This window comes from Stegostoma tigrinum, chromosome 1 (assembly GCF_030684315.1).
Source record: "Stegostoma tigrinum isolate sSteTig4 chromosome 1, sSteTig4.hap1, whole genome shotgun sequence".
NCBI lineage: Eukaryota > Metazoa > Chordata > Chondrichthyes > Orectolobiformes > Stegostomatidae > Stegostoma > Stegostoma tigrinum.
This window is the reverse complement of record NC_081354.1, coordinates 38,042,011-38,054,934: the sequence shown is the minus strand read 5'-3', so window position 1 is coordinate 38,054,934 and position 12,924 is coordinate 38,042,011. Positions and strand designations below refer to the sequence as shown.

The window sequence follows — 12,924 nt, the reverse complement described above, 5'->3', positions numbered from 1 at the left end:
AAAAAGAAAGGAAATAGTGAACATTTTTTCTTGAACTTGTACGAACTTTTCACTTTTAAGTTATGAGAATTTCGCTGGGGCTACAGTCCCCAGATGAACCAGATTCAGAACTGAATGCCAGTTGGATTGTGGCCCTTCTTGCCACATTTTCCTTGAGGTCACTAATTTCACTCTGCCTGCATGTTCTTTAGCTCCACCTCCAAAAGTGTGCTGTCTGTGAAACTTCCAGCCATACGTAGACACCAGTATGTTACTTGTAACTCAAGCTCCAAAATCCAGAATTAGAGTTGCTTTAGCTGATAACATTTCCAATACTTTGTTGTCCTGGACAGGAGAATCATCCTGGAGACCCACATGTCATGAAACCGAAATGTATGGCTGTGTCTCCATCGATTAGATAAAACTATAAATCATGTATTTTTTTAAAAAGTATTTCATGTATTAATTTAATAAAGTAATAGTAAATTACAGATTCCGAGCTTCAAGGTTGACAGATCTCTAACTGCAATTCTCACCAACCAATCATCAGCTGCTGTCCTCTGGTTATTGTGCACCATTTATTTAAAGCAGCAATGTAGCTGTAAACATGCAATTTCATTAATCAATTTTTAAAGTCTAGGGTATCCTTGCAGCTAACCACTAATAATTCTATCTTGATTTATGGTCAATGCCAACGTCCAACGATCAGCATTGCTGGTGTTGAAATCAAAATATGTGCAGTACGCTAACCCATTCCTTAATAGAACATTAAATCATTCAGATTCCTTGTTTTGATCTTGATTGTCACTCCAGTTCTCTGGAAGCTAAATAGCAATTATAATATATAGAAGGCTGTCTCACTCCTTGTCAGGAATAATTTTAATTTTCTTCCTTAGGGAATGATTCCAAAGTGGAAGGTCTGGTGAATTTTGAAAAGTTACGAATGATTGCAAAAGAAATCCGTCATGTTGGCCGTATGGCTTCTGTTAATATGGATCCTGCTGTTATGTTCAGGACAAGGTTAGTATTATCTGTTCACGGGATACTTAAATCTATTGTGATGTAATCTGAGTCAATTAAAAGTATCTATCACAGAGAACAAAATAACTTCGCAGGTTTGGTTATGGACAAAAATGTGATTTTTTTTGCTCTTAAAAGAACAAGCGCGCTTTTTTCGTATTCAGAACGCTCATCAATAGTGAAAACTACGCCTCGGTGTTTCTGAGAAAACGTAATGACTTGCTTTTTATTGAAGTAACCTGCCTCATGCTACAGTTCTAAGCATTGCATAATCTAGTGTACACAGGCATATTATTTTATCATTATTGCTTTAATTATTTTAGTGCTGTATATCTTTGGCAGTTTATCTGTTGTATAGTGTTTCACAATAGTGATTTTTTTTTGCAATGTTTCTTTTTCCTTCTGTTGCGCAATGGTTTTCATGTGGTGTAGAAGACTTATATTTGATGGTATTGAGCAATAATTAAATTGATGGATTAAATGGTTCCTATTTGTTACTATAAGTGAAGTTGTGTACATTCCTGCATTTCATGCTTTTGTACTGTTCTGGTTTTTAAAAAAATGGAACTCTTAAGTTCATATACTAACCAAAGAAAAGGCTGTATCGTCTTGAATAACCATAACCGGCATGTAGAATACTGCATTCATATTTCCAGTAAGGTTGCTCATGGATGCTTCTTTCAATACAATATAATAAAATATTTGCATATGAATCATAAAGAAATTCTATGTAAGACCATAAAACGTAGGAGCAGAATTAGGCCACTCAGCTGATTGAGTCTGCTCAAGGGCTGAGGCTCCTTCAGCATTATCTCCTTGAACCCTCTATCTACCTCACTCGTAGCCACACCCTCCTGACCACTGACCAAGCCACTGACCAAATTCAAGGAAGTTATTGTAAGTGGTGTGATTGCCTCATGAAACACAGTGTTCAAGTAACTCTTGCCGCTCCCTTATGTGTCACAGTGCATGAAGCTCAGACTCCAGCTCATCAGGTAAATTCTGAGCTGGATTTCCTCAAGCTACAGATGTGGTCGCTGAACCACTATAGGGTCCACCACCACCCTCGTCGATCAGATACAACACAACGCCTGGTCCAGCATCTCTATTTTAATTCCTTAGTTTTTCATTTGATGTTTAAACACTCTGTATATTTTAGTTCGTAGCCTGTAAATATTTCCCTTATTTATCTTCAGTCTGAAAGTAATCTACAATACATAGAAAAATTAGTAGCTATCACCAATCATTGATCTTATGGTTCACATGTGATGTCACTCTTGTCCTGGACTATTTCTCCTGGGCTTCAATTTATCCTGTTTTAATAAAAAAAAATTACAAACTATCAGTCAAAAAACGCAAGCAGAGAGCACCTGTTCCCCTCTGCACCAGATTCCCACTTTGCCTCCAAATTCCCCAAACTATATAGTCACATGGCCTGTGTCTCACTGTGGATATTATCACTCCTTCCTGACTATGCAAAGCTGACTGGAGGAAGCTAATGTAGAATGTTTTAGAAAAAGTAAAATGCACCTGCTGGTTTAAGATGAGCAATCGGGCAGTTGTTTGTGTTTCTTTGGAATTGTCCTTCTGATTGCAGTGGCATAATAACACAGCTGTTATAAACCAGACAGTTTAATTTTGGGGTTGTCAGTGATCTTTGTATATTTAATTACTATTGATGTGGAATTTCCTATTAATAGATGATATTTTAAATGCATTTAGTCCAAAATCAAATTAAAATGAGATTCATTAATTATGCTGTATTGCAACAAGTATATATAAATTACTTGCTACACAAATATGACTATTCAAATTGAACAAATATTGACATCAGATTTAGGAATTGACCTCTGACCAGCAGAAATGAATATAGGCAGTTTCTCTAATGGGCAGTTTTAGTCTGGAATAGCAACGTAAAAATTTAATCCCTCAGTGGAATTAATTGAAGCTACACTGTGCATTACTGCAAAGGTACATTACTTACAAAGAATTACAGTATATGTAATACAGCAATAAGCCATCAATAAATGATATGTTGAGATAATGTCTGGTAGGTCTCTGAGAGGATCGGTCCAGGTTTTGTGATGGTTCTACCCATTCTGATTGAGATGGTCTTTTCCCATTCATGTACAATTATCCCTATCATGATTGGAATATTTTCTGCATTTGTCTTTATAGAGAACAGTGACAGAACATAATCTCAAACTAGCCTTCAATTTTACAGTATTAACATATTAAAAGCTTTATGAAGTTACTTTGAACAGTGGTGGAAGTTACTGTGACTGGATTGAAGAATATTTGTATATAACCCTCTGTTTATAGTCAGTTCGCATTGTGATGACTGTGTTATGTCCCATGCCTTCTGTTACTGCATGTCTGAAATCTGGTCTTTTCTATCCGAGCTTGTGATCTTTCTCTGTCTTTCTTCCTAAATCCACGCTTCAATATTCATGGCTCTCAATTACAGGAAGAAGAAATGGAGAAGTCTGGGGTAAGTGGTGTTTAGTAGGCACCAAGGACATTTTTTTTTGCCATTTTTCATTTTCCATCTCTCTCTGCTCCCTTTTATCCTCTGACATTTTTCAGTTTAACCCTTTTGTGCTCTGGCATCATGTTGGATGATTTTTATCTACTCACATAAATCTGTTCTAACATCGCTTAGGCTGCGAAGAGACTTTAGAAATGGTAGCCCCAGTCCCTTAAAATTACATAATGATGGTTTAAAATCACTTTTTTTAAAATACAGAGAAACCAATAACAGTTTGAAATAAATATAGAAATGAGGATTAAATTGGAAGTCATGATTTTATTGACAGTTATATATTACACATGTAGCTCAGATGTCAAGGAATGATTTTTGAAGTCTTACCATTTAGTAACTTAGGTAACGCTTTAAATGGGCCTTTTTGATCTTGAGTAGAAGGAAGTGTTCTTTGGGATCAGAACAGAGTGTACTGTCCTATTCATCATCAAGTGGTAAAGATGGTACTTTTTTTTCAGTATTGCTGTTTAACATCAGTCCTGCATGAGCTTTGACTCCTGCTCCAACTCTTTTACTGAAGTAGCAGCTTCTTATAAACTAGTGGGCAGAGATGCACATAACGGCATAAAGCTTGTTTTCAATTTGGAACAGAATAGGGTTATCTGCAGGATAGCTCTTGGTTTTAATTTTAATTTTACTTTTCCTTTTTCCTTTTCATTTCTTTTTCTGTATGACTTACTGGAATGAGGCATGTGTTATTTTAAGCTTGAACAAGACTTACCCTCTATCTGACAAAGACTTTGCATGTCCCAGTCTTTGACCTTCCATGCTGAAACAGGCGGCATCTTTCTCTTTCCATTGTGGCAGGTCGCTTAGCCAGGGCAGTACAAATGCTGCTGTATTAGATATGGTGCAGTCAGGGGGACACAAAAAACGGGTACGGCGCAGCTCATTCCTCAATGCCAAGAAACTCTATGAAGATGCACAAATGGCTCGAAAAGTAAAACAATACCTTGCAAACCTTGATCTGGATATGGACGAAGAGAACCTCCAGGCATTATCACTACAGTGTGAACCAAGCACTAATACATGTAAGTTATAGATCTTTTTGCAAGTCGTGATTTTTTTATACCCTTGGACCAAATGTGAATTTATTTACATTTCATTAATAAGCAGAGAAACCAGTGTTTAAAATTACATTAGTTTTTGTTTTAAAATAAATTTATTTCCAGCTGTGAGAAATAATAAATTAACACTTTGAAATAGCTTAAAAGTTCCAATATGTTTGAGTTTCAGTATTATATTTATTTCAAGAGATATAGTTATATTTTCTTAGAATTCCATTCATAATTAAAATTATGCAGAAGATATGATTTAAAATTCTTTGTGCTGGAACTTCTGGATTTATAGCATATTTGTAGCATCCCTTCTCAGGCAGTGAGTGGCTAGAAAGTCAAATGACAGTTGTAAAGTTAAACTTAGATAGAGATAATTAAATACCAACATGACAGCTACCTGAACTATTATGCTTTTGGCAATATCATACTTACAAAATAACAGCATTGTAGAATCTGAAAAAAGATTGCAGGATCACACAGGTGTAAGGAATTTTGAACTCTTTTCCCTTGGATGACTAAGAAATTTTCCAAGACATTTCCTTTTGAGGAGGCTGTGGATTTGCGTGGTACCCAGGGTAAAACAGATTTTATACAGCTTAGGAACGGAATGGTTGTGGCATATGACCATTTCTTGTTTTCCCATCCTGTCGGAATTGATTATTGATTAACAGTGTTTCAACAGCAGGACTCTGACTTGCAAGCTTCAACAATTTCGACTCTAGTCCCTTGACTGTTTCTATCATCTAATAAATCTGAAGGGTTGCCTGAAGCCCAATGGAACAACTGTATGGGTGATGGATAGAGTAATTAAGGGCTAATTGGATAAGAATTATTGTGTTAATATGGGGAGTTGTTATTCAGAGGTGTGCTGACTATTATGGCGTGTGGTTAATGGAAATAAAGCTCTCACTAAAAGTTTAGATTTGGACTGTGTGTTGCATACTAAAAGGTAACTACTTAAACAATGGTAGTAGAGCATGGCTGAGTCAAAATGTAAAGTTTTGGGGTATGCCATCCACGCTATTTTCTGAAAATGATCCTTATGACCAGAATGAAGTCGTCATGTGGACTTGGATTACTTCTTTAATGAAGAAGATACAAGGTATGCCACACACTTAAATTAGCATACAGATGCAGGCTGAAAAGCAATTTTTTGTACAGAATTGGAGCCTAGTGATTTGAACAGTGATGTAGGTTTGAATAAATAGTTAGCTTTTATGGAAAGAATTGATTTAAAAAGATGATTTATTGACTGTTTTTGAGGTGTGGTCAAATTTTCAACAATTTGGAAAGACCTAAATATGCAACTTCTAAGATTTGGAGGAAGAGAAGCTTTAGCCCCAGTGAAGAACATGTTAATGGCAGTCATTTGGTTGGACAGTTACCAGTCAGTGGACGCATATCTATAATGTGGAACAGGCTGGCTAAAATGCCTAAATTTTCTAAGTAATAATGATCGGGATAAAGTTAAGGAAATTGAGAGTACCACCATTTTTAGATTTGAAATTTCAACGCAATCTGTATGAATCTTTCTTCTTCCTTGACATTTAGTACCCAAAAGCGCAGGTGAAAAGAAAGTGGGAAAACTTTCAGATACATCTCCTGTTGCTCCAAGATCAGGAGTGCAAAACCAGAAGCAACAACAGCAAAAAGCAAATCAGGCCCTCCAGGTCCCAGCTGTATCGTTGTATCCGTCACGCAAGAAAGTGCAAGTTAAAGACCTCCCTCCGTTTGGTAATAACGTTTCTGAAAATAACTTGCTGCTGTGCTTTGATCTGAGTGTTTACTATTTCCCTTCTATGAAATGTGCATGAAAAATAATCATTTTGAAGAGTTAATTCAATACAATAACAAGTTTTTGATGTAGGAATTTGCCATTTCCGAAACTTTTCTCTATAATTGTTTGTTCAGCAATATTTTTCTTTTTGTAGAATGAAATTAAAAGGTTACTCTGACGCTGTTACTCTATTATTGTACTCTGTCACTATATTGCATATTACTATACTCTATTACTATAATTTCTGTTGTTAAGGTACACATTCTCCTCAAGCTTTGAAAAAAATCCTGTCCTTATCTGAAGAAGCAAATTTGGATCGGAATAAAAAGCAGGCAGAAGATACTTTATCAAACACTTCATCTCAGCTGTCGTCTCCTCCCACATCCCCTCAGACTTCACCAAGGAAAGGTAGCATCTTAGAAAATATACTCCCAGGTTCCAGGATGGGCCTGGATTTTCAACCCATGACAAGCATTTTACTTATGTGGCACAGTCACTAATGTGATCTAAGATTTCCAGTCTGCTGCTTTCCCATTTGCTCAAGGCATCACATCTCTATCCTCTAGTAGTTATTCATGTGTTCTGTGCACTTATCATTTAATGGGAGATATCTGGGGCTGGATTTTCAATCAGGGATCATCAACCAGAGAAGGAGGTTGGTTTTGGATCTCCACCCCAAAGCATTCTTTAGGCATGGGGAAGTTCAAATTTAAAAACCAAGAAGCTGGACTGCCGTCCAAGTAGGGACGGCAGGCAAGCTCTGAGTACTGGAGAGGCAATAAGAGACCCTCCATGATTAAATGCAACACATCCATCAAGGGTTGCAACTGCCGATTTGAAAATGAAGACTGCAAGGGACAAACAAAGGTGAGTTTATTTTGATGTTTTATAAAGCCAGTGCTAATCTATAAGTGTCATTGACCACCACTATAGCCCAGCTGCCAATATGGGCATGGAAAGGACATGCACCAAATGTGAGTTACCCACCATTCTAAATGACAATGCAAGGAACTGTTAATGGTAATTAACAATACTTGCCCTCCATTGACTTCACACTGTTCCTGGTGAGTCAATCCAAACCTGAAATGTCCTTGCTCAAAATCACTCAGTGTTGGGTTCTTGGTAGCACACTGGCATGAGGCTGGTGGTGTCAAATTGCGCACTCCCTTGCTGCTTGCCCTGGATTCTTTACTGTTTTAAATATCCAGCCAATGAATTTTTCTAGTTTTAAGTTGATGAATACCTGACATGCTCAAAGCAGAAAGGATCTTCTCATAGGAACTTCCTTACATTGTCGTTTACACAACAGTTAATATTAATAAATTGAAGATCCATTTCCACACTCCTTTTAATATTTAATGCAGCTGACTCCCAGTGTTTTTACTCATTGTGATAATGCATAAATGATGCTCTATTACCACTACTTCCATGAAAATGGTTCACATTACTACTGCTTACATAAATTTTTCAATAATAATTTGCACCCCTCATTTCAAACCACAACTTGCTGGTAAATCAAACAATTGCAATTTGAACAGAAATGGTATATTTGGACTACTTGGTAGCTCAGGTCTTCTGATGCATAATAATGCACCCTTATGAGAGTCTCAATGTTGAAATATTTTGCCTCCAATGATTAATAACTGCTTAGGTAACTAATATGGTAATAGAGCCTGGTGTTTTACAATTGTTGGACAATCTTTTAGTTCAGTTGATGGGTTCTGCATGGTAGAATTTAATAAGTTCTTGATTGGAACTGACATCTCACTGGTGACACAAAACGCATTATTAACAGAGGTTAGTTTTCTAGTGGCAACTGAAGCTATTTTGACTAATGTGGAAAAGCATCCAGCACTGCTTTCAGGATGGAAATTTAAAAGTGAGATGAATCCTTTTTTGAACCCAAATTTGAAGAATTCTGATCTCTTCCAACCTGTGTCCATTTTACTAAATACTCCAAGTAATCAGTAGCTTAGATAATTGTGAAATTGAGATTGCACAGTAATGTTTACTTCATATTCTTTTTGAAAAGATTGAGTAAACCTTTGTCACATCTTTCATTTTAAGTTCAGTGTTAAAACATTGGCAGTGCACATAACAACTAGTGAGAACAAAATTTAACAGTATAGGTTTTCATCTATGTCAGAATGTGATTGCATCTGATGCGTTGTGAATTCACTGGTTTGAACACATGACCTAGCTATTTGTAAATGCTTGGAGTAATTGTCTTTGTACAGGTATATAATGTTATAGATGAGTTTCTGGAATTTTCTAAATGGAAGAGAGAAAAATATGAGCTTTCTGCAATCGAAGTATTCCCATCTAAAGTCCTGAAGAGCTGAGTCTGACTTAGACTGACTAACTGGAAAAGGTTATCTGGACAAGTGAGAACCTGGTTCTGTTCACAGAAGATACAGTGAATGTCAGATTTGATTTCTAAATTGTTTTTTTTCATCCTGCTTGTCAGGTGGCAGTAAGCTGAGATCTCATGGATGCAGACAGTTGGACCTATCAGGCTCTCCATTTTCTCTTGGAAGTGAAAACAATAATAAGAACAACAATGTACAATGGATCAATGGGATAGGTGGGGTTGTTCTGTAAAGAAGACTGCAGCAGACTTACTGGGGAGGGGTGGTCAGCAGCCTGAGGGTAAAAGTATAATATGAGCACCAACTGTTATTTTAAAACAAGTATTCTAATTGGCAAAGGTCCTTATAATGACAACATGACATTGACAAACAACTTGCTTGTTTTAAAATTGCAGTATATAGTTTGGACACATGTAATTGAGGGACAAAGTGATATACCAGAGCAACAAAAGGAAATTAAAACTCATTATGTTGAACAGTGATAGATTATTACATCAAAACAGACGATTTTCAGAAGCTGGGTGCATTGACAGAGAGGAAAATGGTCACATTAAAAGATAAGAGACTTCGCAGCATTTAAAAAAAATTTTGGGTTTTTTTTATTCTTCTTCAATTAGGATAGAATTGCTTCGTATTTATTTGTAATTTATTTTTGTTTTTACCAGTCCATCCGGGATATAAACACAAGCTTGTAGGAAGACCTGAGCTACAACCAGCAACAGGAGGCAAATTAAATTACAACCATCTTAAATAAATCAAAATATATGTTTTAAAAGCCCACACGATTAAATGGCGCTTAAAAACAAAGTTGAAAAGTTAAATGTCTTACGTCAGGTATTAACATAATAAAACTTCTCAAACTATTGCATTTTTTAAAACAGGCAACATTTCCAACTTGACAGTAATTGATTTTGGTAATAACATAATCACCAGTCCCTATGTGCAAATTATTAAGTAATAGTGAGGGCTGAATGAAATGCTTTGGAATAGATGCAGGGAATAATCTCATTAAGAACTAAATCCCATGTTGGTCTTGATTTAATGTAGCCTGCTGAGCAGGAAGTATGGAAAGCTGATTCAATTAAGCAAAGGAGGTCTGCTTAGGTTTCCCAACCGTGGCAAGTCTAGCTGCCCCTTCCTCCCCACTGTCTACCAACTTAAGTAGATGGGCAGAAAGAGCCAAGGTATTGGGCATCTACCTACAACAAATAGCAATGGTTCACAAAGACACCTCACCACCACTTCAAGGGCAACTGAGGTAGACAACAAATGCCCATGTTCCATGAATGAATATAAAATGAGGCATTATCTAGACACTGGCAGTGGATTGTCAATTTGACTAATTATTAAGCCAACTGATGTCCATTACCTATGAGCCAAGCACAATTTAGTGATCTTTCAGGGTTTAAAAAGGAGCCTGTTGGATTTGCCTGTGGTATCTGGAGTGGGTCCCTTTTGCTAAAGCACTCTTGAGCCACTTAAGGGAGCCAGTATTTTTCAAGGAGCACAGGCACTGAAAGCATTTCCCTTCACTTACCACCAGCCTACGACAGCCTCCGTCCTGCCCCCATTTGACTTTGGAGTCCAATGATGATTCTGGGCTTCTAATGCACATAGTGCCACCGAAACCGACAGAATTTCCTCACACTGGAGCCAATAACAATCTGTTAGTCTCTGATTGGTAGCTGTCAGAAGTCAGGACCTCCAGAGCCAACGATCTCAATTGTGGGATAGGCCTGACAGTGTCCACCTAAGTGTCTTAAGATCACTTGATTCAGTCCCTAAGGAACCAATGTACGTTCTGTACTTGTTTTTCAGCCAGAGAGTGGGAAGCCCATTGGCGCAGCAAAATCCCAGCTACTGAGTGACACATTTCATAGATATTATTTGTGTGAAAGACTTTTGATATTCACCCCCCTCAAGGCAGTGCAGTGCTTCATGAAATCTTTTATCATGGTTAAGGTGCAAACAAAAAATAGTGGGCTTGTTCTGCCCGTGCCAGAATAGACTTTCTGTCTGCAGGTGTTCAGGCATATTCCTTTGCAAGGCTCTAATTGAATCTGCCTATCACACTCTCAGGCAGCATTATTTTAAATTTTATATATACGTATATGTGTATGTGTGTAGATTTGTGTATATACATATACATGAATGATGGGCTGTTCAACTCAGCTGAACATTTTTCTGTACCGTCATGAAATCACCCATTGTATTTTTTCATCCATTAATCACCACCGGTAAACACCCATGTTTTCCAATTGATTAATTTACGTGCAAAGCCTGTTAAGGACAGACAGGTATTTTACAAAGTGCAATGCTGATGTGCTACATCTGTTTAATTATTATTTTATCTTGTAGCTTTTAGCTTATGAAACACTCCCTGTTATTTAATATGTTAGTGCTCAGTAGTTTCCACATTTGTTATGATATTTAATCGGCATTTTCTGATTTAAATTTTATACCAATGTGAGAAACCCAGTATTCTCTAATGCAATTAATGTCAATGCTGCAGCACCATAGCTTATTTTTAAACCAGTTTCTCAATACTCAGGATACATAAGATTGGCAAATATTTGATTTAAAATCTCATGCAGAGCAGACCTTTATACTGAAGTCTGCTAAATTAACCTTTTGTAACTAACTAAATGTTTATCAATCTGAACATCGTTGTTTTCCCTTTGTCACTCTGTTGAATCCTTTATTCTGAAGGCTTCCTCTGCTATGTTGAATCTGTTTGAATGTTGAATTTATACTGGTCCGACCTTAATTTGTACAATGAATACAAACCAGTAAATTAATCCCAATTAAATTCAGACTTTTTCCCCACTAAGCTCATCTGTGCTTAGAACTATGACAAGATAATTCATTTTTTAAAAAATTTTCCAGGTTTTGCTTTAGCACCAAGTGCCACAGCAGACAATTTTTCAGATTCTGGTCACAGTGAAATTTCGTCACGCTCCAGCATTGTCAGCAATTCCTCCTTTGACTCAGTATCTGCCAGCCTTCATGATGACCGTCGACAGCGACATTCTGTCAGTGTTATAGATTCAAATTTAGGCTTGGGCATCGAAAGAAGACTGGAAAAGCGATCAGCCGTTGACCCAGATCAGTACTGTATAAGGTTGGAACAAGTTTTTTTTTCAGTTACCTATGCTTTGATGTATTGCATTGACAGATAACTTGTTGGTTTAGTGCTTGCTGCGTTTGAGTCTAAGCTTGCTGCTAATTCTGTGTCATTTAGTTTCTGAGTAGGTCATTAGAACAGAATAGGTGATTTGCTATAGGTGAAACAATGCAATTTGCACTGCCATGTGGCATTTAGGCCCAACGTACAAGAAACATTGCCTTTGTAAGTAGTGGAACTTTATTTATTTTCAGCCTGGTTGGTTTGTATTTACGTTTAACATCATAAAATTTGTCAACGTACTTCTCAAAAGTGTAATAAAGCAAATTTTGAGCCAATAGTAAAATAAATGTTTTAAAGAATGCCTAAAGAGGAGTAGAAAGGTATAGAAATTTCTGGAGAAAATGCCAGAGCTTAGGGCCTTGACAACTAGTGCCATGACCATCAATTGTGGAGCAATTAACATTGAGGATGCTTGAGGCCAAAATTGAGGAATGTAAAAATGGGGTTGGGGGAAAAGACAGACAGAAGGACGAAGCCATTTGGGATTTCAAAACAAGGATGAAAATTTTAAAATCAAGACCTTTTTTAAAACACCAGGAACCCATGTGGACTAGCAAGCATGAGTGATGGAAAACAGGACTTGGTACAAATTGGGATGTTTGCAGCAGACTTTAGATTACTTCAAGTTTACAGAGGGTTAGGAATGTGCAGAGTCAGCTAGGAATGCTAGCGGTTTTGAACAAATGTATGGATGAGGTATGAAATGAATCTGACAATGTTAGGAAGGTAGACACAGGTGGCCTTAGTAACGACATAGATGTGCGGTTAGAAGCGCAGTCAGGATCAAACATCATGCCAGAATTGTGAATGGTCTGGTTTAGCAGCTAGTTGCTAGGGAGAGGGACGGAAGTTAATGACTAATGAACAGATATTGTGGCAGCGATCGAACAAGTTTGTTCGGGTTTTCTAATATTTAGTTGGAAGAGATTTCTCCACATTTGGTACTGGATGTCAGAAAGCATTTTGATTATTTACAGCAACAGTGAAGGAGT

The 12,924-nt window shown here is 37.1% G+C and overlaps 1 protein-coding gene across 16 annotated transcripts in view; it reads left to right on the top strand.

Moving 5' to 3' along the window:
- rapgef2b (Rap guanine nucleotide exchange factor 2b) overlaps window positions 1-12,924 on the top strand; it is a 387,135-nt gene that overhangs the window by 335,917 nt on the left and 38,294 nt on the right. For 14 of the 16 annotated variants that reach the window (XM_048527035.2, XM_048527046.1, XM_059644742.1 and 11 more), the window contains 6 exons: window positions 876-999; window positions 3,467-3,490; window positions 4,349-4,572; window positions 6,151-6,333; window positions 6,632-6,784; window positions 11,632-11,866. In XM_048527035.2, coding sequence (XP_048382992.1) covers window positions 876-999; window positions 3,467-3,490; window positions 4,349-4,572; window positions 6,151-6,333; window positions 6,632-6,784; window positions 11,632-11,866 — 943 coding nt within the window. Of the gene's footprint in view, window positions 1-875; window positions 1,000-3,466; window positions 3,491-4,348; window positions 4,573-6,150; window positions 6,334-6,631; window positions 6,785-8,843; window positions 8,961-11,631; window positions 11,867-12,924 lie in introns of all 16 variants that reach the window. The other 2 variants (XM_048527135.2, XM_048527025.2) reach the window with 2 other exon arrangements.